The sequence below is a fragment of the Nymphaea colorata genome, chromosome 3 (genome assembly GCF_008831285.2).
Source record: "Nymphaea colorata isolate Beijing-Zhang1983 chromosome 3, ASM883128v2, whole genome shotgun sequence".
In the NCBI taxonomy this organism is placed as follows: Eukaryota; Viridiplantae; Streptophyta; class Magnoliopsida; order Nymphaeales; family Nymphaeaceae; genus Nymphaea; species Nymphaea colorata.
Window position 1 is genome coordinate 19,206,338 of NC_045140.1, and position 25,941 is coordinate 19,232,278.

The following is a 25,941-nucleotide window of genomic DNA, read 5'->3' on the forward strand; positions in this document are numbered from 1 at the left end:
AATTATGAAAAGTTGGAAGATATTCCGAAACTTACTATTGTAAATTACAGTTGACTGGAATCGTGGTGGTGTTGGCTCTTATCGTGATTGACAACGCTAGTGATAAGCCTATCGTACCCCACATTTATAGCAGAAACTGCACGCACACCTGCAAATCATGTGGTTGCAGCTCCCTATCTTCTCAACAGTCATCTTGCACTTAGGTCAATGCTGCCATTTAAAAATGGCAGCAAACTTTATGACTACTTTTTGATGATCGTTCTTGTTCTTCTTGTTGTCTTTTTGTTCTCTAGCCATTGTGTCGGAAAAGATTAGCACCTGCACTATAATCGCCATTAAAACTTGAAGAATAAGAAGAAAAAGAAGAAGAAAGAAAAAGGACGTAGCTAAGTTCAGAAAGAATGCTCGTTCTTGTTATTCGTGATGTTCTTTCTTTTCGTTAGAAAAGATCCACACCTGCACCAAAATCACCATCAAAACTTGAAGAAGAAGAAGAAAGAAGAACAAAGTTAGAGAGAGTACCTTCGAGCCAGAAACTATGTTCTCTGTTCTTATTCTCCATTTTACTATTGCCAAACCAAGCGTTTTACTCTATGAACAGTGATCCGATGGCAGCAAGAAGGCTTTGTCTGTTCCCACTTATTTTGATGCAATTTTAAAATTTGGTTTTCTTTTATGCTTCTTCTTCTTATTACCTTAGGATACTCCCTCCTGTTCATGGACTACGCCGACCGTTGGACTTGTTACAATGAACATCCATTATAGGTTCAGAACAACTACGTGCAACTTAATAAAATTGTAGAAAAAGAGGTTGTGTGCTCCTTTCTATAATTTGTTTTATAAAACGTAGGGCCGCATAAAGTGTTTTGGATTATAACAGCATTTTGAAAAACAACTATAAAAAAAGAGTGGTAGGAATGAAATTAATTATAAAAGTTATAAAAATGCTTTTGGTCATTTGCACCCTTCTTGTGTCACTCTCGATTTTCTCTACTTTTACACCCTCACCAGCCAATAATCATCATGCACTTAGGTTATTGCTTCCATTTAAAAATAGCAGCAAGCTTTATGACTGCTTCTTGATGATCGTTCTTGTTATTCTTGTTGTCCTTTTGTTCTCTAGCCATTGTGCTGAAAAAAATCAGTGCCTACACCAGAATCGCCATCAACCCCTTGAAGAAGAAGAAAAAAAAGAAGAAAAGGACCAAAAAAAGAAAAAAGAAGAACAAAGTGAAAGTGAAAGAGAGTACCTTCAAGCCAGATTACTCTTGCCAAACCAAGTGTTTTATTATATAAACAGTGTTCCCATGGCAGCAAGAAGGCTTTGTCCATTTCCATTTATTTTGATGCAATTTTAAAGTTTTGTTTTTTTTATGCTTTTTCTTCTTTTTACCTTAGGATACTCTCTCCTGTTCATCTTTTTACGCCGACCGTTGGACTTGTTACAATGAACATCCATTATGGATTCAAAACAACTACGTGCATCTTAGTAAAATTGTAGAAAAAGGGGTTGTGTGCTCCTTTCTATAATTTTGTTTATAAAACGTATGGCCACATTAAGCATTTTGGATTATAATAACATTCAAAAAACAACCCTAAAAAAAGAGTGGCGGGAATGAAATTAATTATAGAAGTTATAAAAATGGTATTGGTCACTCGCATCCTTCATGTCTCACTCTCGTTTCTCTGCACTTTTAAAAGTTATAAACCATGTTAAGGATGTGCATATTTTGACCATGAAATGGTTGCCATGTCCTACAAGATGTTAAGAAAGAACTACTTTCCAAGTATTAATTCAAGCCACGTAAGGTTGGATCAACTCCAATTCACATGTTGCGCCAAAGAATGTAGAGATGTTAACTCTTTGAAGGTGAGGAAGCTTTAATTAGTCCTTGGTGTTGCTATGGTTATCGACGATGAAGGAGTATATTTGCTCACCTGACAGTAGGAGATGATCAGGAACGTCACTATACCTCGCACACCATTCAAGTTGTTTAAATTAGGAAAAGTTGGAAGCTATTCCGAAACTTACTATTGTAAATTACAGTGGACAGGAATTGTGGTGGTACAATCGGCTGCAGGTCAAGGTGAATCTTCCTGGCCTTTTTTACTTGACAAACATGGCGAAACCGTGTGTTGACAAGTGCATTGTATTTCCCTACCTCTATGGATAAGCGTAGGGTGAAACTACGTAGCTCTGCCTTATGGGCCATGATCAATCTGTCAATGACCGCCATGAGATGCAGCCTGCCAAGCGATTTCCCAACGACTGCTCTTTTGCTGTAGTATATATCGTGAAGTTGAGGGTCTTCCTCGTCCAAGATCAGATCAGGCATGTGATAGATAGAGCATCGTCGTAACTTTATATTAAAAGCAACCGTAAGACACAATAGCCTGTTGAGCTACACGTTCTCTTTCTGTAGGTAATGGAATCAATACCACAAACCTTTGTTGCTTTCGCACCTATGGTCATGTCGAGAGTCAAGAATAGCAAACACTCTCCACTGGGAGCTCACTCTTACCTGGCGATGCCTGATCTGATGGACAATGCTTATGTGACATTAATGCAATCAAACATGCTCCTTGATTAGTACACTACAGCAGCAAGAAACTAAGATTAAAATAGAAAGGTATTCTCTATGATCCTGAAAAACTGCCACACCCTACCGCTGTTACTACTAGTAGAAAGATCCATTAACAAACATCGCAAGTTGTGTACAAGTTGTCTCTGACTTCAGAAATGAATAATGAATAAACCATGTTAAAGATGTGCATATTTTGACCATGAAATGGTTGCCATGTCCTACAAAAGGTTAAGAAAGAAGTACTTTTCAAGAATTAAATCAAACCTCCTAAGGAACAAACCTGCTTCGTATCTTACAGTATTAATCCTGTCATCTTTCATATTACAGAAGCTCCAACCAACAGGAATTCAGATTTTCATGTATCACAGTCTTGTGTAGTGAGTGCTTTTGTTGCAGAAATAGTGCCATCTTCATGTAGAAGTCGCACTGTGTTTTTGTTTCCTCGTCCAATGAAAACACGTTCGGAGCTTAGTAGGGGTGCTCTACGAAGAAGACATTGGACCAACTTCAATTCACATGTTGTGCCGAAGAATGGAGAGATCTTAACTCTTTGAAGGTGGGGAAGCTTTAATTCGTCCTTGGTGTTGCTCAGGTTATCGACCATGAAGGAGCAGAATTGCTCGCCTGATAGTGGGAGATGATCAAGAACATCAGTATATCTGGCGCACTGTTCAAGCTGTTAAAATTAGGAAAAGTTGGAAGCTATTCCGAAACTTACTGTTGTCAATTATGAGGCTCCAGAGTAGAGGGCAACGATCCAGCAGAGTAGCAACATCTAGTTGGTGTTCTTTTTTTGTCGACGTCTGAAGCTTAAGCTTCCCCAATTTGTACAACTTACAATTCCAGTTACCTAGATCCTTTACACAAAAATAGAAGTAGACAGTTGAGAACACTTAAATGAAACAACCAGCTAGCTAGAACATGAGCAGTTGACGTTGGAACCATGAACAACAATGGAGGGAAAGCAAGTGGACAATGGAACATACTGTAAAGATGCAGGGGGAAGGTTGGAGCGAATTTATGGAAGGTCAACTTCGGAATAGTCTGCATGGATCTATTTCTTTCTGAAATCGACAACAAGGGAAGCTGTAAATTTGGTGCTTCAATATCCAATCCTGCTATATCACGACAGCCTTTAATGGTCAACTTGATAATTCTTGGTGCAGAGATGTTGAGCTCCATTATCCCGTAGCAGTTGAGAACCCCTGGCAGTACCATGTGCCCGAGGTTCAGACTTCTCATGGAGCAGTAGAGGCCTTCTCCATCTTGCGGCAGAGACTCAAAGTAACAACCCTTCAATCCCATCACCTCCAGATATGGGCAATCAGAAGGCCAAAACTGCAGCCTGTAAGGAGACAACCGAAAAAAACGGCGAGAGCCTCGATCTTCGTAAGGTTCAATCGGCTGCAGGTCAAGGTGAATCTTCCTGGCCTTTTTTACTTGACAAACATGGTGAAACCATGTGTTGACAAGCGCATTGTATTTCCCTACCTCTATGGATAAGCGTAGGGTGAAACTACACAGCTCTGCCTTATGGGCCATGATCAATCTGTCGATGACCGCCATGAGATGCAGCCTGCCAAGCGATTCCCCAACGACTGCTCTTTTGCTGTAGTAGATATCGTGAAGCTGAGGGTCTTCCTCATCCAAGATCAGATCAGGCATGTGCTTCCTCTTATTTCACCATCCTCTTGACACGAAGGAAATGCCGTTGTTAACTACTGGACGATCAAACCCATCTGCTACAATGTTGATCATCTTCTCTGTGACCTTCATATTCGACATGCTCTTAACAGCAACACAAGAATGTAATGTAAAGGAAACAGCCAATGGCAACGAAATGCATGCATGAAGTAAAAGTTTTGTGAGAAAGGAACGAGCCAAAGACAACGAAACGCATGCATGAAGCAAAAGCATTACAAACAGAGCAAAAGAGAAATATTAAGGGAGGGAGGGAGGAAGAGAATGAGGGTGAGAGGTGACCTATCAACGTGGAGTTCTTGTGTTAGCAAAAAGTTTCAGTTGTACAGTGGGGTGAAGAAGAAGGTGGTGTGTGTAGAGATTAAATGCTAATTAATAATCAAACACCACGTTCAGGCCGGACAAGTCATGACTGTTTGGTACTTACTTTGGTGCAACATATATCTTCCTAAACTCTGGCTTTTAGTTTCCTGACAATTAATCCAAGCAACTTCAAAGCAGGAGAATCGAACTTTCCTTATTGGGTCACTCCAGGTTAGCAGATCTATACAAAAATCAGGTTCTCTGTCTATTGATTCCCCTGAGTAGTTGCAATGCCAATTACAAGAGCAGAGAGAAAGAGAGAGGTTTATGTGACATTGACATAGTTAAAATCTATACATGAGAAATGTATTCACTAGCCTTTTCAAAATCTACTTAAGTTTGCCACCTTCCTAACCTTCGAAATAATATGAATTTATGAAAATAATGATATTTGTAATGTGCATATGAGATTTTATAAGGTTTTAAAGTCCATTGATCTGAATGTTTTTGTTTCAAAAACTCGTCTTACACGTTCAAGAAAATGAGTTGCATGTCAATCTATACAATTTTTTAAGCATGCATATCTCTGCATAATTTTTTTTTTTCAAAAAATCACTTTAAAAAACGCTTGTGTTTGAAACCGAATTTTATAATTAAGTGCATAATCTATGAACAAAAATATATATATAATAGTTAGGTTTATGTTTTAAGAAGTTAGCATCTATAATCTAAATTTCATGTAAATATAATAAGTTAATATAGTTAATTTTTAGTAATTCATAAACATAGCATATTTCAAGCTTTATTTTTTGTGAAACCAACCATTATCTAGATAACCAACAGGCCCCTGGGGTTGAACACATCTGCTTATGGGCCACCAAACTGCTTCGGTTGTGCTATGCCTCTGCCTCTGGGGGCGGTTGAAATGTACAATTTTGCAAATTTTTGGTAAGGATTATTTACCTCTCGGGGCGGTTTGAGTAATACATGTAAAATTCACTTTGCTGAATCTGGTTCCTAAGAAATTCGGTTTGACAAAACACCCTTTCCAAGAAGGAGTAAATAGCATGCCCCTCCTTCCCTAAGTTGTTTATAGAAAACATTGTTTCTATCTTCTCAACGAAATACACAAACCAGGCTCTAAGAACTGGTTGAAAATCCAAGTGTTTACATAACCCGATTTTCACAAAGGTCGGTCAATGAAGGAGTCATCCACAATAACTCAAATAAGAGCTTTGTTTTCACCAAACTTCAAACAAAAATGTCTTCCCTACTATCATTTAATATCTAATTATCTATTTAAATCTAAAATCTTAACCATATGCAACAAATCCAAGACGCATCCAGAAACACAGCATGTTTAACAATCTCAACAATTCCAAATTACCACTAATTTAGGCACCCAACCCAGTCCATTAAGTAGAGAAATCGTGCCAAGCCAGAGGGTTTAGTGGGTCTGACTGTTCGATTGAGTCTGGATACTGCAACAGCGGACGGATTGAGGGAAAAAATTATAAATTTTAGGAAGAAATAGTGCAACGAAGAAACTTTCACGCCAATTCAACTTTGGACCATGAACTATTACGAAAATATCGTTCCTGCAAATGCCAAAATTTGTAGGTCCGCATAATCAGGGAGGAACTCAAGATTAAGATGACACCTGCAACAGAAATTTCACCCTACGGGACATCAAATGTATCAACCTTGCAAACGCTCCTTAGAAGGCGAAGATGCCTGCCATGGGCTTCTTGCTTTTGTCCAGCTATTTTGCCCGTAAACGTGAACGGCACTCCTGGATTGATTATCCACCCAATTTTTCCTTGTCTAACAACACTTAAAAGTAAAAATTTAAGGACATGCCCTTCTATAACCATGACAAAACCACATCCAACTAACACAGGGAACGAACATAGCCGATCTAGACTTCCAACAGCTTTAAGTTTTGATTTAAAAGCCCATTTGGATCCAACTACGTTCATAGAAAGGTTCTCTTAGAATGAGTTCCCATGCATTATTGGATCGTAATGCACTCATTTCTTCTTTCATAGCCGCTCTCCATCCATCATGCTTTAAAGCTTGCTGCACCCTCTTAGGCTCTTTAGGAATACTTGAATAGATAGTTTGGACGTTGGCATATTTAGGGTTGGGTTTGTAGATCCCAGCCATAGATCTAGTGACCACCGTTCGGGTTCCCATGGATGTTGATGGAGGATTGGTGGTGACATCATTTCCATGATTTTCTGCACTATCACTTAGCTAAGTATATGGTTGCTCAGGCAGGTGGTGGGGTCAGCGTGTAATTGATGGAGGATTTTTGTAAGATAATAAATGGATGATACCTTTCCTTTTATTTTCTCCTTCTTCCACTAATTTTTCAGTTTGAGAATCGTAGGCTTGAATTTGCTGATCATGGGTATCGCAAAACAAGTTTGGAAAAGAATTTTGATTAGACTTCCATTGTTGTTCCCATGACTATAGCCGTCTGAATTTGAATTATACTTTTGCTTTGGGAAAGAATTTAAATTGGACTTTCCATTGTTGTTGCCATGACTGCAGCAGTCTTAATTAGACTTTCCATTGCTGTTAGATTTGTCATAGCCGTTAGCCAGCTTGGGACGAGTTGCATGTTCTTCCTTAATACATCCTACTTTTACACTCATACCCAAATTCCATCGAATTTTAAACTGAATTTGCCTGATTTTCAAAATGTAATAGCATTGAATATATGATACGTGTTTAAAAATAAATCTGTAAGAGGTTCTTTGCCACCCATAACAGGTTGTTATTGTGTCTAAGAGTTCTGTCTCAAAATTTTGAGTAGATCAAACACTATGTTGCAAGCTTCTATAATCTATCTTAATTTTTAAACCAGTTTTATTAGAAATTAACAACTTGTTATTGGTGTCAAACAGCTTTTAAAGTCTAAATGTTTTTCAGGAAAGCCAGAATGGAGCTTCCAACGTTCCAAGCTCTTTCAGAACAACAATTAGCGTTTGGTTGCTTGAGAACAATGGCGGTCCTTGTGGAAGTGGAATCCACAAACTGTATCAAACAAGGGACGCTGAAAACTATTTCGCGGTGCAACAAATGTGATAATTACTTGCGCAAGAAGAACACGCCAATAAAGGTTCTGTGCCCTGCTTCTGCAGGGAAGGTCAGCATGCTTTTTCCTGTTGGGGGAATGGAGTGGAGCAGGAGAGGTGGGCAATTTCATTCCATGTTTTCCTTCCACGAATCAAACAACCTTTTAAGTATAAAACAATTGCTCTGTTCGATTACATATTAATTCAAAGAAAGAACGAAAAACTCATTCAACCCATCACCAAGTGGGGGAATCCATATCTTATTTAATACAAACAGTAAAATCTGTGTAAATTCTTGCACATGAAACTTCAATCCAAGAGTGTCTGCCAGATGGAGACAACGATGCTGCAGTGCTACATCGACCAAGTTGGGGGACGCGGACTGAAATGGGCAGAAACAACCGGTGCATCTAAAATTTGCAAGAGGGAAGCAGATCTAACACACCTAGGAGGTTTGTACTGAGCCACGGAAGCACCACTAGATACAGCAAAGTCCATAAGTCTGTCAAAAGTCCCATTCTTCACTACCTTGATTTCTAGCGGCCAGATGGATCTGTCGTAAACACGCATTTCTTTATAAGTTGCATCCAATGATTCCTCAATTGCCAAACAACACTGCCCCATCAAATAATCTGCTGAAAAACCTTCCGTCTGATCTGTTGTTGGTGAGAGTTCCCAGTAAATGACATAGTGGTCGGGAGTTGTCGTGTTGTCGGCATAACCAGTAAATTCCTCCACCCTCATGTTGTGGGGAATAAGGTGAGCGGCCTCTGCCGCTGCTACTGCTTTCTCCAGACCTAGATAAAACAACCAGTGAGGCAGATTTGCAGAAAGCAGCAGCAGCGGCAGAGGTCGCTCACCTTATTCCACACAACACGAGGGTGGCGGAATTTACTGGTTATGCCGACACCACCACAACTCCCGGCCACCATGTCATTTACTGAGAACTCTCACCAACAACAGATCAGACGGAAGGCTTTTCAGCAAATTATTTGATTGGGCAGTGTTGTTTGGCAATTGAGGAATCATTGGATGCAACTTATAAATAAATGCGTGTTTACAACAGATCCATCTGGCCTCTAGAAATCAAGGTAGTGAAGAATAAGGCTGGGCATCCCGACCAGTTAAAAATGAAAAAATCAAAGTCCGTCATTCAAAACGGGCTGGTCAGAGACCCGGCCCGTTTCTAAATAGGTCGGGCCGGGCCCATGTAATATCGGGCCTCGAGCCTCGGGCTTCGGTTTATGCCAGAGGCCCGGCCCGATTATTAACGGGCTGGGCCGGGCTTTGAGGCGGGTTGCTACTTGCTAGCCTCTAGCTCACTCAAAAAATGAGCATGAACGTAAACCATGTGTACTTAATAGAATAACAAAAACAAGCACAACACCAACCAGTAAAAAGTAGTCCTCTGAAGGAGCACTCGATGCAACCAACGATGAAGCAAGTAGAGCAGTTGTGCGATGGCGGCGACCGACGAGAGGACCGGAGGAGGCGGCCAAGGGGCGACGGCCAATGAGGAAGACTGAAGGACTGGAGGAGGCAGTCTCGAGCTCGCGGGGATGAAATTTCTTAATGAAACGAAAAGAGGAAAAGAAAACCTAACCCATAACCCTAAGTTCCTAATTCTCTAAGTTCATTTTTTTTTAAAGAAAAAAAATAAAACCCATGTCGTGCTTATCGGGCCGCCACCGATCACAGTGGCAGGCCCGGGCCGAGCCAAGCCCAATAAATTTGGCCCGAAAACTTTTTTGTCAAGGCCCAGGCCTGGGCCCCTGGCGGGCCGGGTACTGGGTACCCGACGGCGGCCCGGCCCGGTGCCCAGGCTTAGTGAAGAATGGCACTTTTGACAGACTTATGGACTTTGTTGTATCTAGTGGTGCTTCTGTGGCCCATTTCAGCCCGCGTCCCCCAACTTGGTCGATGTAGCACTGCAGCATCGTTGTCTCCATCTGGCAGACACTCTTGGATTGAAGTCTCATGTGCAAGAATTTACACATATTTCACTGTTTGTATTAAATAAGATATGGATTCCCCTCCTTGGTGCTTGGTTGAATGAGTTTTTCGTTCTTTCTTTAAATTAACATGTAATAAAACAGAGCAAATGTTTTATACTTAAAAGTTTGTTTGATTCGTGGAAGGAAAACATGGAATGAGATTGCCCAATTGACTACAGAAAATACCATTGGCTATGGACGTTGATGTTGATAGACAGAGTACATGAAGTACTTCCAATTGCTCAATTTTCTAATACATATAAAAGTACAGGGTTGCTTGAGATCCTTAAGACTTTGTACTACATTAATTTCATATGCCTACAATTGAAGTGAGTGAATGGTGAATTTAGCTATTGAGAGTTACAAACTCACTCACGAAGGTTATTTACCGTTGAGAGAAAAGCAATTAAAAAAAATTATGAATTAATACTAGATAATGAAAATACACATCACTTTTTTTTTCATTGTTCTTCTTTTAACCATCCATTATAATGGATTAAATGAGCGTCACTCCAATGAGTCACCATTCAGTTACCCCCTAAAAAGTGGATGCATATTTTGGAAAGGGCATGTTGTGGTTGTAGTAGTTGGAAAAAGGTATTTTTTTGTTCCATCCTAGTCATATAGGAAATTAAGATGCTTGCATACGTAGACTTCATTTCCTCACATATGAACAAAGAAATGAGAATTCATTTGATTAAACCAACAAAGCTACCGTGCTCCGACTAGTTGATCTTTGACACGCTCTTTTAAATGGTTTGGATTAACAGTTGAGTACATCAATGCTGTATTTAAGCACCATTTCTACCTACGCAACCACCCGCATGGGTTTCACTAATAAGTACAGTATCCTACATGGCTTTTACCAATAACCATTCATTTCTATCTGACATTGGTAGGTATATTTATTTTTCACGTGCATAATTCTTAGATCTTAATTACCGTGTGAATCTCATACCTATTTAATTAGGACTCACGACTAAATTTACAGTTTAATTTTTTGCTTCAAGACTTGGTCTTTTAGGACCAGTTATTGAAGACATTCAATTCTTTTATTGCTGTAGTCTCCTTTTTTATTGCTTTAGTCTCTTACCGAAGCTTAACCATCGAATTTCCGTGCAGCAACATTGTATAAAACTTTGTCTGGCAAACCAGGTAGAATTATACTTAATACTTTTGTTTCTGTTACCAAGATTTTCCCAGTCTTCATCCTCCATATCAGCGTGATTTCCACTTCCCTTCCCTTTGTAAGCATTTTCTTGCCCATTTAGACCGTCAAGTTATGAACTTTGACTTGCCAGTTGCCACAAGCCAAAACTTGACATGCCTGAGTACTTTTCAATTTCAAAATTTCCAACAATAGCTTTCATTTCTATTGAGAAGGTATTTTAAAAAAATGTAAAATGTGACTTAGGTATCAAGAAAGAATGCGGTGTCTAGCACCGAAGCCTTTCACCTAGAATTGAAATAAGCTCCTTACAAGAAGCTAGGACTGATTTAAACAGCGGGAGTGAGAGCTGACCATGAGGAAGAGATAAAGTTGTTGAGAAATAACCAAACATGGGTTATTGTCTCATTGTCTAGAGGAGAAAGACAATTGGTTGCAATGGGTATATGGGAAGAGTGAAAATTCTGGTGACGACAGAGATTACAAATGAACCTTGACTTTTAGGCTTGTAGCAGAGGAGTTTCCCAAGAAGATAGTGATGATGATGACTGCTTCTCCTCTAATCCAATGCATTTGTGTGAGTATATCAAATTTGGAGCTACAAGTGGATGTCAAAAAACCTTTCTTGAAGGATATCCAAATGAAGAAATCTACATACATCAACCTGAGGAGTTTGAAGTCAAAGGTAAAAGAGATCTCATGTGTCAGTTAAGAAAGTTTTTATGACTAATTCACTAAAAAGATCTCCATGGAAATGGTATTTAAGACCTGATTTGTTTGTCTTTGGAAAATGGATAAAATGGAGCCGCCATGTTTGTTGCATGCATGGAGGTGCTTGAAAAAACAGTGAGAATTTTTTACCTTATTTTGTAAGTCAACATGTTTAATTGCCGTGAAGAACATGTCCGACATTATTAAACTGAAGGAGCATATCAAACAACAATTCAAGATGATATCAATAAACTAAAAAAGCAACTCAAACAACAATTGGAATGGAGAGACCTTGGTGCTGTAAAAAAAATATTGCACGTAGAGATCAGACAAGAGGAAACTAGTTGCTTATGACTAACCCAACATAACTATACTCTCTCCAATTAACATGACTACGTTTATCCTATGACTGCTCCTTTAACACCAAGTTAGATCATCATTAGAGATGTGCTTTGAAAGACAAGATGAAAGTATGGAAATGTTGAAAGTTCCATATTCTATGACATGTACAAGGCTAGACTCTTTCACATGCAGTTAGCATAGTGAGCAAGTATATTACAAATCTTGTTGAAGAACTTTGTTTAGTTGTTAAGCTGGATTTTCAGTGTCTGAAGGTAAAAAGCTAAGTAACACAAATTCTTTAAAATAGTTGCTGACACAACTTGGTTGCAGGTGTTAAAAATGAAAATAACCAAGAAAAGACAGTGTGTTTAATGTGATGAACGTGAAATCTTCATCACGGAAGGCATAGCTATAGACCTTGATAACTCTTGTGCAAAAACCTTTATTTAAGCATGGCAAATATCCTACACAGATTTTTTGATAATTTTCAGTTACAGATCTGTTGCCAATATTTGTTGGTACTTATCTATGGCTGTGGATTTCTTGTCCATTTTGCTGATCAATTGGCTCTTTCGCTATTAAAATTTTGATCTTTGATTTGAGCATTTCCTCTGTAATTTCAATATTGTTGCTCCTTTTTTGCACTGGTCAATGGACATGTCTGCCTAACTAGACCCCTGGTGATTTACAGGCCAGGGGTTAGTTGCCAGACCAACAACTAGCCTGACCAGTTGACCAGTTGGACAGACTCTCTGGTGGTTTGATAATCACATCCCTCTTTGACAGTTGGTAACTTTGCTTTAAACTGCTTTGGGCCAACTGAAATTCTTAATAGCACGACAACAGACACATGATTGTGGGTGTGCCTGCTGGTGAGAATCAACGAACCCTTAATAATTATAAGTACATACATAACAGAATCAAGTAAAGGCAAGCTATGCTACTGATAGAAATTTTATCAAGAAAAACCAATGGCAATAGCAAAAATGTTTCACAAAAAGGGAGTTGGTGCATTTTGACTGAGTCTGTGTGCTCAGGCTTTGTTCACCAGACTGCGCTTCTGTTGGCTAGAGTCTTGCAAGCGCTTGATGACAATAGTCCGTTCCGGTTGGCAAACCTGCACCCAGATCCAATATGAGTCCACTTGGGTGTGGCACCTGTTTTGGCAAGCCTATGTGACATAATTTGTCCATGTTACTTCTCGAGTACAATGAATTCTGGTTTACCATATGTGCAATTTTTTTCTACCTGAGGCACACATATTTATGTTCTTCAGATTTGTCATTTCACTTTCTTTTTCTTTTTGTCGTATTGATGCAGTGCACTTTTGTGGCTTGTGAACCTGATCATCTTGTCTGCAGCATAGTGAGCCTTTCTTCCTCTACAATCTTCAATATGGCTACATGCAACTCTTCTGATCACCTCGGTCAGTCTTCAGGAAGGATTCAGGATCTTTTTCTGGAAGATGTACAAGTATGTCAAGTTTCTTGTGGTTTCTGCTCGAGTTACACTTTTCTAGTTCTGTTCTGCTGAAAATGTTGTGTTAGTTTGCATGAATTTGGAATTTTCTTCTGTTAGAGCTGGTGACTACTTCATAGATCTATGAATGTCCCACACCTGAAAAATTATATTTTTGCTAGTTTAGGTTGCTGAAAAAGTTCTCCTCTGGTTCTTCCACAATTCAATTTTGCATTATATGAATAATTCTAGGGTCTAGTTCTTTGCTTAGTGATGTTCTGTGCTATAATGATGAAGGCTTGAAGATATGTTGAATGTTTTTGCTGATAGAGTATCAAAGCCTTGTCTTTTCTTAACTGATAAGATGCAAATTGCTCTTGGTAAGCTTAACTGATTTTTTTTTCTTAATTTTAACAATAATTTTTGTTATCGGCATTAGATAAAAAATCAAACAGCAAACAATTTACAGAAGCATGCCCGACAAATGGTACCAACTATATAAGAAAAGCATGCCAACGTTTTAATAATTTGCATTTCACTGTCTGGATCAAGAAAAGTATATAACAAACAGCCACTTTTTGATCGTCAACAGGAAAAACTAAAGTTTTTTAAGATAAATTATTTTTCACCCTATCAACAACCCTATTACTCAATGTTATGGAGACATTTAGCTGGTAAATCTTCATTTCTTCCTGATTGTTTAGTGCCAGAATTGTGGAGTTGCTGGAACAGTAAAGCTGCACCAGAATGATGGAGCTCTGTTAGAACATGGAAGCATCTCTCTCTTTCTCTGCTTACGTTGTACGAAAATGAATGGAACAGATTACAGGATGGTGAGGGGGACGAATGGGGGAGCAAGGACAAAGCAGGTGAGGAATTGTGCAGACGAAGCTAGGAAAGCATTGAACTACATTCATTGCAACTTGCAATCAAGTGTCTAATGAATGATGTAAAGACCTCTGTTTTATGTTTATCATGACACTATTCTCTTCCCCTCATGATTTTGATGATTAAGGTGAATTAAACACTCTGCCAAGATGGCATCCCCACTATGAGTGGCGCTGTCGCATATGCACTCAGCCTGATGCAAGTTTGCAGTTGCAGAGAGAAATTATCAGCTGAACCTTGATTTCTCTAGCAGGAAACGAACTGAGGTTTTGCAGGACACAGAAACAATGGTCTCTGGCCCCAATACAAAATGTCTTCTGCATCCAAACCAAGCACAACCAACCTGAATTTGGTTCCCAATGGCAACCACAATGGTTTTACCTCCTGGAGGAGGCCTGCTTTCAAACCTATTGTTGTTTCACATTAACTCCAACTGTTTTGGCCTCCATTCTCTTGTTCCTGTTGAAAGAAAAGAGCATACTGGCGCAACATTGACAGAATAAGGAGAGGTATAGATATTGGTTGTTACTCTTCTGTAACTAATACTAAACTTTGGTTAACCTAACAATGGTGAGGAAAGAGAGTGCTTGAGGAAAACTCTGGAACCTTAAGGATTGAATGAAGAAAACAAATAGAGCATACTGTGCTTTTGTCGAGGCATGTTCTTGTAATGTTTGAAACTAGAAGCTGCTGACTCCAACTTGGTTTCTTTTCTTGGCTTCATCACACAGGAGAAAGAGTTAACATACTTAAAGTTCTATAAAAAATGTGAGAAATATAGAAAATATTAAGAGCCATTGAAACCTCTATGTGCATAAGATGCAAAGTTTCCAACACTTTCACAAGTTTAGACTTCAGGAAGCTTTATCGGCTTATTTCTCTTCAGATGCAAGTTTTACCTACAACATGTTGTCATTGTGACATAGCAAGAACACTTTCTGGAGTGGTTAATTGCTTATCCTGCATCAAGAATATCACTATCAGACAATTTGTTAAGGATCATTAATTAACCATTTGGAAAGCTCAAATATTTAAGAAACATATTCCAGTAAGAAAGGAATTCATATTATCTTCAGCAGAATTAACTGGGAACTCATCTGCAGTTTTATACATGAAAAGATGGACCATAAAAGATGAAGAACATGATATGACAAGGTCTTTGTTTTTCAGAAAATTTGCCTTCAATATTTTTATTTGAATATTCTCTTACTATCTCATTTTTGCTTTTTGCTGTCTTGTATGATTCAGCTGGTGGTTTAGGTCATGGAGAGGCCCATGCAGTTTTTTTCTGTCTGAGCCTTTTGATACCTGCTTTTGGTCCTGCAACTTCTATGTTGAAAGCTCTCCTCATATGCCATTTTTTCTTGTCTCGTGTAAGATACTATCTTGTACTTGACTCCATATTTTTTTTTACTTACCCTAAAAGTGCCTCTACTTAATCTTTAAGTATTATTTAGCCATGAACTTGGAGTATTTTTTCTGAATGAATAAGAACTTTTTTCCTCTGGTTTCTCCTTGCCTCTGATTGTAATAGCTAGCTTTTAGTATTCTTTGCTGTTGTATGTTCAGTTTGCCTTTTCTGCTATGGTCCCCATTGACTGTTCATGAATAGACACATATTGCTGCTTTAGTATATACCACAGCACTCACGTCATTTTTTAACAAAATGTCTCGTGGTATGCCCTTAGCTATAGCACTTAGTTACATCATAAATTGACGCTTATTAGCATCGGTCCATTGAATATGTTGGTTTTTTTGCACTTAAGTACATCACAAAATTGATGCTTTTTATACCTTATTAATGTAGATCTACTCAAATATGCTTGTTTTTTGTCGGCTGAAATTTGCATCTTTGTGTTGCATGTCCGTGTGCATATGTGTGTGAAAGAGAGAGAGAGCTTTTAAAGCTTTGGTTTTTCGCTTATACTATCTCTGTGTATGTATGTGTATTTCAAACCATGAAAATGTAAATATGAGGTGGGGGTTTTAGTGTATTATACTTATTGAATTCAGGCATGTTCACTAGTAATATTATAGTTGGTCACCATGAAGATCCATATCCATAAATTAGATCCAAATTAATTGGATACAATTAAAACACAATAAGATCCTTATCCATAAATTAGACCCAAATTAATTGGATAGAATTAAAACACACTAAGATCCATATCGATAAATTAATCTCACTCTCTCTTAGTCTATATGTTCTTGGTTCGAAATGGTTCGACCCATCGGCAGAGCTTTCCTTCTCAAAGTACTCTCTCTCAGTTCTTTCTTCTTCTTTTTTTCTTTTTCTTGGTCTTCTTCTTCTTCTAAGTTTTGATGGCCGGTGCAAGATCTTTTCCACCACAATGGCCAGACAACAGAAGGACAACGACAAGAAGGACAAGAAGGATAATCATGAGCTTATCATAAAGCTCGCGGCCAAATTTAAATGGCAGCAGTGTCCCAAATGCAAAATCTACATTGAGAAAATAGGGGGCTGCAACCACATGACTTGCAGGTGTGGTTGCAGTTTCTACTACAAATGTGGAGTACGATGGGCGCATCACCAACGATGTCAATCCTCATAAGATCCGACACCACCATGACGTCGTTATGGTAATTATTTTCTTCCCTTTCACTTACCCGTTTACAGTACAAACCTCCTCAGTTCTGACGTGTTGGTGGTTTTGTATGTCCTAATGTGACTGAATCTTGCGGAGACGCCTTTTCTTTCTTCCCATTGTTCATATTCTTGCTACCTTGTTTGAAGTTTTTCTTTCTAATAATGTATTCAGGAAGTTTTTCTAATATTTACAGAAAACCTTCAAACGGCCAACGTGGCAGCATGAAGATGTCACATCAAAAACTTCCTGAATACATTATTAGAAAGAAAAACTGCAAACAAGGTAGCAAGAATATGAATAATGGGAAGAAAGAAAAGGCGTCTCCGCAAGATTCAGTCACATTAGGACATACAAAACCACCAACACGTCAGAACTGAGGAGGTCTGTACTGTAAACGGATAAGTGAAAGGGAAGAAAATAATTACCATAACGACGTCATGGTGGTGTCGGATCTTATGAGGATTGACATTGTTGGTGATGCGCCCATCGTACTCCACATTTGTAATAGAAACTGCAACCACACCTGCAAGTCATGTGGTTGCAGCCCCCTATTTTCTCAATGTAGATTTTGCATTTGGGACACTGCTGCCATTTAAATTTGGCCGCGAGCTTTATGATAAGCTCATGATTATCCTTCTTGTCCTTCTTGTCGTTGTCCTTCTGTTGTCTGGCCATTGTAGTGGAAAAGATCTTGCACCGGCCATCAAAACTTAGAAGAAGAAGAAGACCAAGAAAAAGAAAAAAAGAAGAAGAAAGAACTGAGAGAGAGTACTTTGAGAAGGAAAGCTCTGCCGATGGGTCGAACCATTTCGAACCAAGAACATATAGACTAAGAGAGAGTGAGATTAATTTATCGATATGGATCTTAGTGTGTTTTAATTCTATCCAATTAATTTGGGTCTAATTTATGGATAAGGATCTTATTGTGTTTTAATTGTATCCAATTAATTTGGATCTAATTTATGGATATGGATCTTCATGGTGACCAACTATAATATTACTAGTGAACATGCCTGAATTCAATAAGTATAATACACTAAAACCCCCACCTCATATTTACATTTTCATGGTTTGAAATACTGACATGCTGTAGGTAGCTGTGGACACACAAGCCTTCTTTTCTGTTGTTTCAAACTTTTAGCTACCTATGGACTCGGAACTAACTTGGAAAACCATAAATCTGGCAATGATATTGATCATTATGGTTCGTATAGCACAATTTTTAATCAAATGCTATCCTTTATTGAAATGAGTCTGTTATTTGTCATGACTTCTCATCAATGTGTCTCTATTACATAGAGGTGTTTGCATATTTGTGGAGATATTCACCTATTGTTTATTTGTAATCTCTATGGTATGTTATTTTAAATGTTATATTTAATGCTTCCTCGTTATTTATAATTCTACAAATTGTAGTTAACCTCAGTTCATTACATCGTCAAAGCATGGGAACGTTATCAAAACAAAAACTAATATGTGCTTGCAACACATGCAAACCCAAAAATGGATTCATAGTCATTTGCATAAACCCGCCGTATCTGGCATTTTCGAGGTAAGGATCAACTCTAACGCTAAATCAATGAGAAAACACAAAAAAGAATTATGTAGAACATAGAATTCTAATGTTAAGTCAATGAAACTGAATATAAATTATGTTGAAGTTGGAACCTATTATATTTCCAATACACTGAAAATTTGATTCTGATGGATATAAACTTGTTCCTTTTCTAATTGAAAACTTCTGATATCAAAGGTAGATCAAATGTGTGGCGCCTTATGCTTGAGTTGCACTGATATAGTACCTAAGTTTGTTGAGTTACACTGGTACAATACCTAATTTTGGCGTGTATTCAGAACGACAACTAGTCTTTATTTCCCATTCAAAGCACTTAGCTACGTTACGTTTTAAACGCTGTCTCTCTCTGTTCTGGGCGTGTCTGTGTTCGAAGTTGTTTTTGTTCCTCCCTTGGGTTTGAGATTGAGGGAAATAGAATAATATGGAGGCAAGATCGGAGAATAAGACTGAAACACATTGATATTGGCCTGTATCTTCGCAGTCACAATAACAAAAATACAGCCAGAACGCTGGTGGGCGGCAAGAGATGCAGAAACATTAGCTTGTCTCAGTAAACTAATTTGGTCGACTCATTCATTTATTCAATGGGAGTTTATCACAATCGTTTTGGCCTCCAGGTTTGTGGAGTTCAAGAGAAGCGCATAGAGGGTTGTCTGGTTTGCAGCTGCAGGGGTAGATCTTCCAATTTTAAGGGCCGATATATATCTACATCCCGATAATGTGTAATTAATTCTTTGTGAGAACTATCGTATCCACATTTGGTCCTCGATTTCTATGGCCGTCTTTCTGCGTCGGCCAATAGATCGTGAGAAGATCACTATCCAACTGAGGGACTTTATCTTCATTACCAGGATATGCTAGTGTTACTAAAAGACACCAAAGCGAGTTACCAGGAAAAAGATCTTGCATTAGAAGAGAACGTCCGCGGCAAGACACCATGACCGGGCCAGAAACCTGGTTCAACGCCAATGTCAAGGATGTATACGCATCCATCCTGTAATCCAAAAAACAAAAAACAGGTTTGAGATTCTCAACACCATGTCTCTTACGGCAGAAAGAAAGGCAGGAACGATTCTTTGCCTTTATGAGGCGAAACAGAAGTGCCCGCGACAGCTTATGGTAATTTGGTACAACGGATGTTCGAGGTGCATTTGGTCCAAAGGCTCACTACCCACACATGGTCTTCCACATGCCGAGAGATTCATACCTTCAAAGCACCATGTGGGCAGCGGAAGATGGACGAAGGGTTCCAGCAGTTTCGATACGATGAGCAACAGCCGAGTTCCTTTTCTTTCTTTCCTCTCTTCCCCTATTTATAGTCACACGCTCGTATGATGAGATGAACAGTTAGCGTTGTTTGGCCGTTGGGATGATTATCGTTCCTGATAAGGATGAACATTATCAAAACGGATGAATGATTCTTGTATTTCTTGACTGTCCTGGCTGGTGGGCACGAGGCGAAGTAGGCAACTGCCTTTCCCATTTACTTGGGCGGATCCTTCATCTAGATAACCAACAGGCCCCTGCGTCTGCTTATGCGCCACCACCAAACTGCCTCGGTTGTTCGGGGCGGTTGAAATGTATAATTTTGCACATTTTTTGGTAAGCATTATTTACCTCTTTGGGGCGGTTTTGAGTAACACATTTAAAATTCATCTTTGGGGCGGTTTATGTTTTAAGAAGTTAGCATCTATAATCTAAATTTCATGTAAATATAATAAGTTAATATAGTTAATTTTTAGTAATTCTTAAACATAGCATATTTCAAGTTTTATTTTTGTGAAACCAACCATTATCTAGATAACCAACGGGCCCCTGGGGTTGAACACATCTGCTTATGGGCCACCAAACTGCTTCGGTTGTGCTATGCCCCTGCCTCTGGGGGCGGTTGAAATGTACAATTTTACACATTTTTTGGTAAGGATTATTTACCTCTTGGGGCCGTTTGAGTAACACATGTAAAATTCACTTTGCCTGAATCTGGTCCCTAAGAAATTCGGTTTGACAAAACACCCTTTCCAAGAAGGAGTAAATAGCATGCCCCTCCTTCCCTAAGTTGTTTATAGAAAACATTGTTTCTATCTTCTCAACGAAATACACAAGCCAGGCTCTAAGAACTGGTTGAAAATCCAAGTGTTTACATAACCCGATTTTCACAAAGGTCGGTCAATGAAGGAGTCATCTACACACAAGATGAAGTGAGTGTAATAGCCTAATGCACAAGATGAGCTTAACTGATCAGGCAATTGACTAAAAAGCCTTGTGACATTAAATCCCCACAAGATGAAGCTCGTCTTTCTGATGTTTATGTGGGGAGAACTTGACACGGAGCACTAGTTTTCTAAACAGGACTACTAGAAGGGAGACAAGAAGATATTGAAAAATATTTCCTGCCTGCCTCGCTCAGAATAGCAGATGGTCAAAAACCAAATCCAACCAAACTGATTGACAGTGAACACTCTGGTCATGCAAAAAGCTCCTAACTACCCATAAATTATTAGAAGATATGAAGAAAATTGAAGAACCAAACGGGCTACCGAGTACCAAATTTACATGTTGGGCGTATCTATCTGTATGAAGACACAGAAACACCTCCTAAAACGATAATTCACATCATAATGATCGCTGCCATGAGAGTCTCCAAGTGCTGGGAGTTCTTCTTGTATGTCCTCTTGAGCTTTTTATTCATTAAACTAAAATATGTATTTTTTACATCTATGTCATTTTATTGGGTATGTTCGTTTTATATTTTCTTCTGCTTTCAGATGGCTATGTCATATCTGCTCTCTAGTAATAGCTTATTATTACTGTCCCAAATCTGTGAATGACGAATTATGTCAACATTAAAGCATCTAGATTTTATTGTACCCTCTGCATGTTTTATTTGGAAGAGCATTTCCATTTCAAGTTCTAATCTAGCGACTGTGGTATGTATTTTGCAGATAGGTAGGAATTTTTTTGTCTGCCAACTTCATCAGTTACACCTCTCCATGATCATCCAGAGATGACTGTGCTCAGCAAAATCCTTTATGGTTCAATGCATGTCAAAGCTTATGACTGGTTGAACCTGCGTGCATCCAAAGGACTGCTGATACTCAAAGTGATCCACTGTCCTTGATAAAGTGATCCACTATCCTTGTTTTATCTGGTGTGCTGCGGAAAAGGCAACCCCTTGAAACCATGTTGCCCTTATTATTAAGGGAACCGTCAAAAATAATACCGACCTCTTTGGATTTTCTGAAATGGCTAATTCACCTGGAATGTAGTTCACAGATATCCAGATTGACCTATTTTATTGTCCACCTTCATCCAGGCATAACATGCAATAGGCCGGTTCGCTGTTGTGATCCATCTGATGCAAAGTTCATGGCCAACGGACGGTTAACTGATGCTATCACAAATGATATAACTAATTAACATGTGCAAAGGCACACATACACTTGCAATAAAGCATCTACTTCTTCTTTAATGGTTATTGTTTACTCACTGATTTCTTCTGCCAACACTGTGATGCACACTTACTGTCGTCTCCCTCTGCTGTTTTGATTGAGTCGTTTCTCTGAGCAGTTGATGACGAAGTCCGCATGCTGTAAGCTGATTCTTTGTATTGTTAACGTATATATTGGACTTATTTTTCGATTGCACAGAAAATTCCAAGATCTGTTTTTCAACCTTTGTGTGTATGCTGGAAATTGCTTCATCGAGCAATAAAGTCATGACTGGAAATTGACTTTGGTTCAAGATTGTTCTCTTGAATCTTGTCTGGTCCTTCTATGAATTGTTTGGTTGTTCCCTTTTCGGTTTTTGCCGTGACGTGAATCGCTAACTTCTGCTATTAACTTTATCACATAATGCATCTTGTCAATTTTGTATTTGTTATTTTACATAAAAGGAAACTGCCATTGAGTGACCCAACTATCTTTAGGCATAAGAACGTTGATAATTCTAAGTGGAACATACATATAAGAGCATAACGAAGCTGAAGCTAAGAACGCCCCTGCTTGTGATCCTGGATCTCAAGCAGTATGAGTATGTTCAGCTAACAACTTGTATAAGCTACAATAATACAATTCATTTAACCACAGTTGCAGGCAAAGCCTACCCAGTGAGATTAATGAACCCAACCTGGCATAAACTTGCACATATTTGTTACAAAAAATGGACATATAATAATCTGCAGACAGCAAGTTTAACAGATTTCAAAGTTCAGTCCTGGATAAGCAAGCACGTATCAATTCATGTTACAGAAGCAAAAGTTACATCCAACTGAGAAAAGGAATTAGAATTGTAGATGTAAGATGGGGAGTAAACATATATGCTTCTAAGCATCAGTTTAGACCTTTAACCAAAGTGCCAGATTGTGAGGATCCTCTACCGATGATTTGGGTACCTGCAAGGATAAAGAAAAACTTTTAAGAAAAGGATAATAAAAAAAAATTGTCATGTATTTTTCGTTTCTTGGATGTCTAATAACAACTGGCTATAAAACAAGAGAAATTTGAGAAGGCGACAACTTTAGTCTGCTCGTACACTAATTATTTCACAGATTCTCCAAGCAGAGGCTTGTGCATAAGCTGCTTGAATAGCCCCTGTAGTGCTACAATCCATTTAACAATTAAATTAGTCACTATTTTGAGTTTATGTTTTTCAAAACAAGGACGCATACCACTCTTCCTCCCATTCTGTCTGTAACAAAAGGTGTTCTAAACCTGTTTTAAAAATGCAGTAAAACCGCAATCAGAAAAGGTGATATCCCGAAATCCTTCACTGGTGTGTAAAACCGCTCGAGAGAGAGGAGAGGAGAGAGAACCTTAGCAACTCCTTGTGCAGGATATTCTCCCATCGGCCTTGGATCTGTGTAAAGTATAGAAATCAGAAGTTCAACAGGGCATTTCAAAGAATAAAACGTTCCCAAGTTTTTGCGATGTCAAGCTCCAATAAAATGAATCAGCAGCATGAAAACAACGCACAAACTGCCATATACATGTACAGTTTATCTGTCATGATCAGATTCGTGTGCTTCGAAGTTCTTTGCAGTCTCTTCTTTCAGTTTTGATCAATAGATAAGCATCACAATGCTGAAATCTTTCAGGATAAAGAAGAATCTAGTTTCACAGTGGACCTCCACAACGATTCCAAAAATCACAACATCTCCACCTCATAATTGAAGTGAATTTTTTCACTAAAACTTTGGTCTATTTGTAGTAATTGCAATGGTGCTTAGACACCATTATCATCATCATCAGGTTCCGTGAATGTAATAGTGCATCTCTAGGTATTCTTTCTCCTTTTGTTTCATCTGCCCTAAATTGCCTAACTTCTTGCATACATGATTTGGAATGTTCATTTGCAAGAACACAAATAGCTGCCTGTAAACTAGGATAGTGGTCTCCCGTAAAATGTTATTTACATCTATATAATGAATAAGATAAGAGCTGCAGAAGGTACAAGAGAAAAAGAGATGTTGACAATGAACAAAAGAACAAAATTTAAAAGAAAAAGAAATAGTTCAAACTCGTCTTCTTTTAAGAGACCACAACATCATAATTGTTCCTTCTGAGGCTATATCATATGCATCTATGACCTTAGTACAATCTTCCAGACAAGCATAATTTCAGTTTAAGTAACAAGGTGTCATCTCATCAGTGTGTATTCATTGATCCAACGGCAGTCAATGATGTAGATGTTGATGCATTCTTAGTCAAATGGTGAAGCTAATTCTTGTCTATGCAGCTAAGGTACAAGAACCCCCACAGTTTGATCTGTTCCAATTTCACTTAATTCATGTTCGGTCTGCAGAAATTAGTCTTAATATGTTTAGCAAAGCATAATGAATTTCAGGAAACAATAAAAAACCAAAAAAATTTGAATGATACTTGAATGCTCAGAAAGTTGCTTCAATAGAGTAACAGTAAAGAAATTAACAAAAAGGCATGTCTGACAGATTTTATAGAGCTATCAATCTAACCCCCATTAAAAGATGCAGTAAGGAAGATGCACCTCATGCCGAAGTCCAACCTTTTTCACCTTGAAGCCTGTAATCAAGTGGATGTCGAAGTTCGTTGCAGGCCAGAGTTGCGGTTCGCCCAGAGGATGCGAGAACAGCCACAAAGAGATCATAAAATTGACAAATGCCGAAACATGGGCTAGCTACAGCTTGGCAGCATCTGACAAAGGCAGTCTGTGGGTCCACAGCTTCTACAGTTTCTCAGGATTGTGATTCTTATTGATGGATTCTAAAACAAATAAAGCAAGAGAGGAAAAGAAAAAAGTGAAGATATGGATGTACACTGATGACAGTATATAAAATTCAGCTCTAAAAGACACTGATTTTCATTGTAATTCATTTTTTAATACCTTTGCCTTTGTCAGATACTGACAAGCTGTAGCTAGCTGTGGACACACATGCCTTCTTTTCTGTTGTTTCAAACTTTTAGCTACCTATGGACTCGGAACTAACTTGGAAAACCATAAATCTGGCAATGATATTGATCATTATGGTTCGTATAGCACAATTTTTAATCAAATGCTATCCTTTCTTGAAATGAGTCTGTTATTTGTCATGACTTCTCATCAATGTGTCTCTATTACATAGAGGTGTTTGCATATTTGTGGAGATATTCACATATTGTTTATTTGTAATCTCTATGGTATGTTATTTTAAATGTTATATTTAATGCTTCCTCGTTATTTATAATTCTACAAATTGTAGTTAACCTCAGTTCATTACATCGTCAAAGCATGGGAACGTTATCAAAACAAAAACTATTATCTGCTTGCAACACATGCAAACCCAAAAATGGATTCATAGTCATTTGCATGCACCCACGTATCTGGCATTTTCGAGGTAAGGATCAACTCTAACGCTAAATCAATGAGAAAACACAAAAAAGAATTATGTAGAACACAGAATTCTAATGTTAAGTCAATGAAACTGAATATAAATTATGTTGAAGTTGGAACCTATTATATTTCCAATACACTGAAAATTTGATTCTGATGGATATAAACTTGTTCCTTTTCTAATTGAAAACTTCTGATATCAAAGGTTGATCAAATGTGTGGCGCCTTATGCTTGAGTTGCACTGATATAGTACCTAAGTTTGTTGAGTTACACTGGTACAATACCTAATTTTGGCGTGTATTCAGAACGACAACTAGTCTTTATTTCCCATTCAAAGCACTTAGCTACGTTACGTTTTAAACGCTGTCTCTCTCTGTTCTGGGCGTGTCTGTGTTCGAAGTTGATTTTGTTCCTCCCTTGGGTTTGAGATTGAGGGAAATAGAATAATATGGAGGCAAGATCGGAGAATAAGACTGAAACACATTGATATTGGCCTGTATCTTCGCAGTCACAATAACAAAAATACAGCCAGAACGCTGGTGGGCGGCAAGAGATGCAGAAACATTAGCTTGTCTCAGTAATCTAATTTGGTCGACTCATTCATTTATTCAATGGGAGTTTATCACAATCGTTTTGGCCTCCAGGTTTGTGGAGTTCAAGAGAAGCGCATAGATGGTTG

General features: G+C 38.4%; 1 protein-coding gene and 1 long non-coding RNA gene across 4 annotated transcripts; both read right to left on the reverse strand.

Moving 5' to 3' along the window:
• Positions 1 to 8,026: 8,026 nt before the first annotated feature.
• LOC116250371 (indole-3-acetic acid-amido synthetase GH3.4-like) lies at positions 8,027 to 8,604 on the reverse strand. Its single transcript, XM_031623998.1, has 2 exons — positions 8,568 to 8,604; positions 8,027 to 8,469 (listed from the first exon to the last, which is right to left on the reverse strand). The coding sequence occupies exons 1-2, from the start codon at positions 8,602 to 8,604 to the stop codon at positions 8,027 to 8,029; spliced, it is 480 nt and encodes a 159-aa protein (XP_031479858.1).
• A 4,103-nt stretch (positions 8,605 to 12,707) lies between these two features.
• LOC116250728 (uncharacterized) lies at positions 12,708 to 21,308 on the reverse strand. 3 transcript variants are annotated; one of them, XR_007572806.1, is made up of 5 exons: positions 19,626 to 21,308; positions 19,309 to 19,412; positions 15,038 to 15,193; positions 14,876 to 14,951; positions 12,758 to 13,504 (listed from the first exon to the last, which is right to left on the reverse strand). It is a non-coding gene; the product is annotated as an uncharacterized LOC116250728 (long non-coding RNA). The 3 variants fall into 3 exon arrangements; XR_007572805.1 differs by having other exon boundaries at positions 12,708 to 13,345; positions 14,876 to 15,193; positions 19,626 to 19,981; XR_004171489.2 differs by having other exon boundaries at positions 14,876 to 15,193; positions 19,626 to 19,988.
• Positions 21,309 to 25,941: the final 4,633 nt, after the last annotated feature.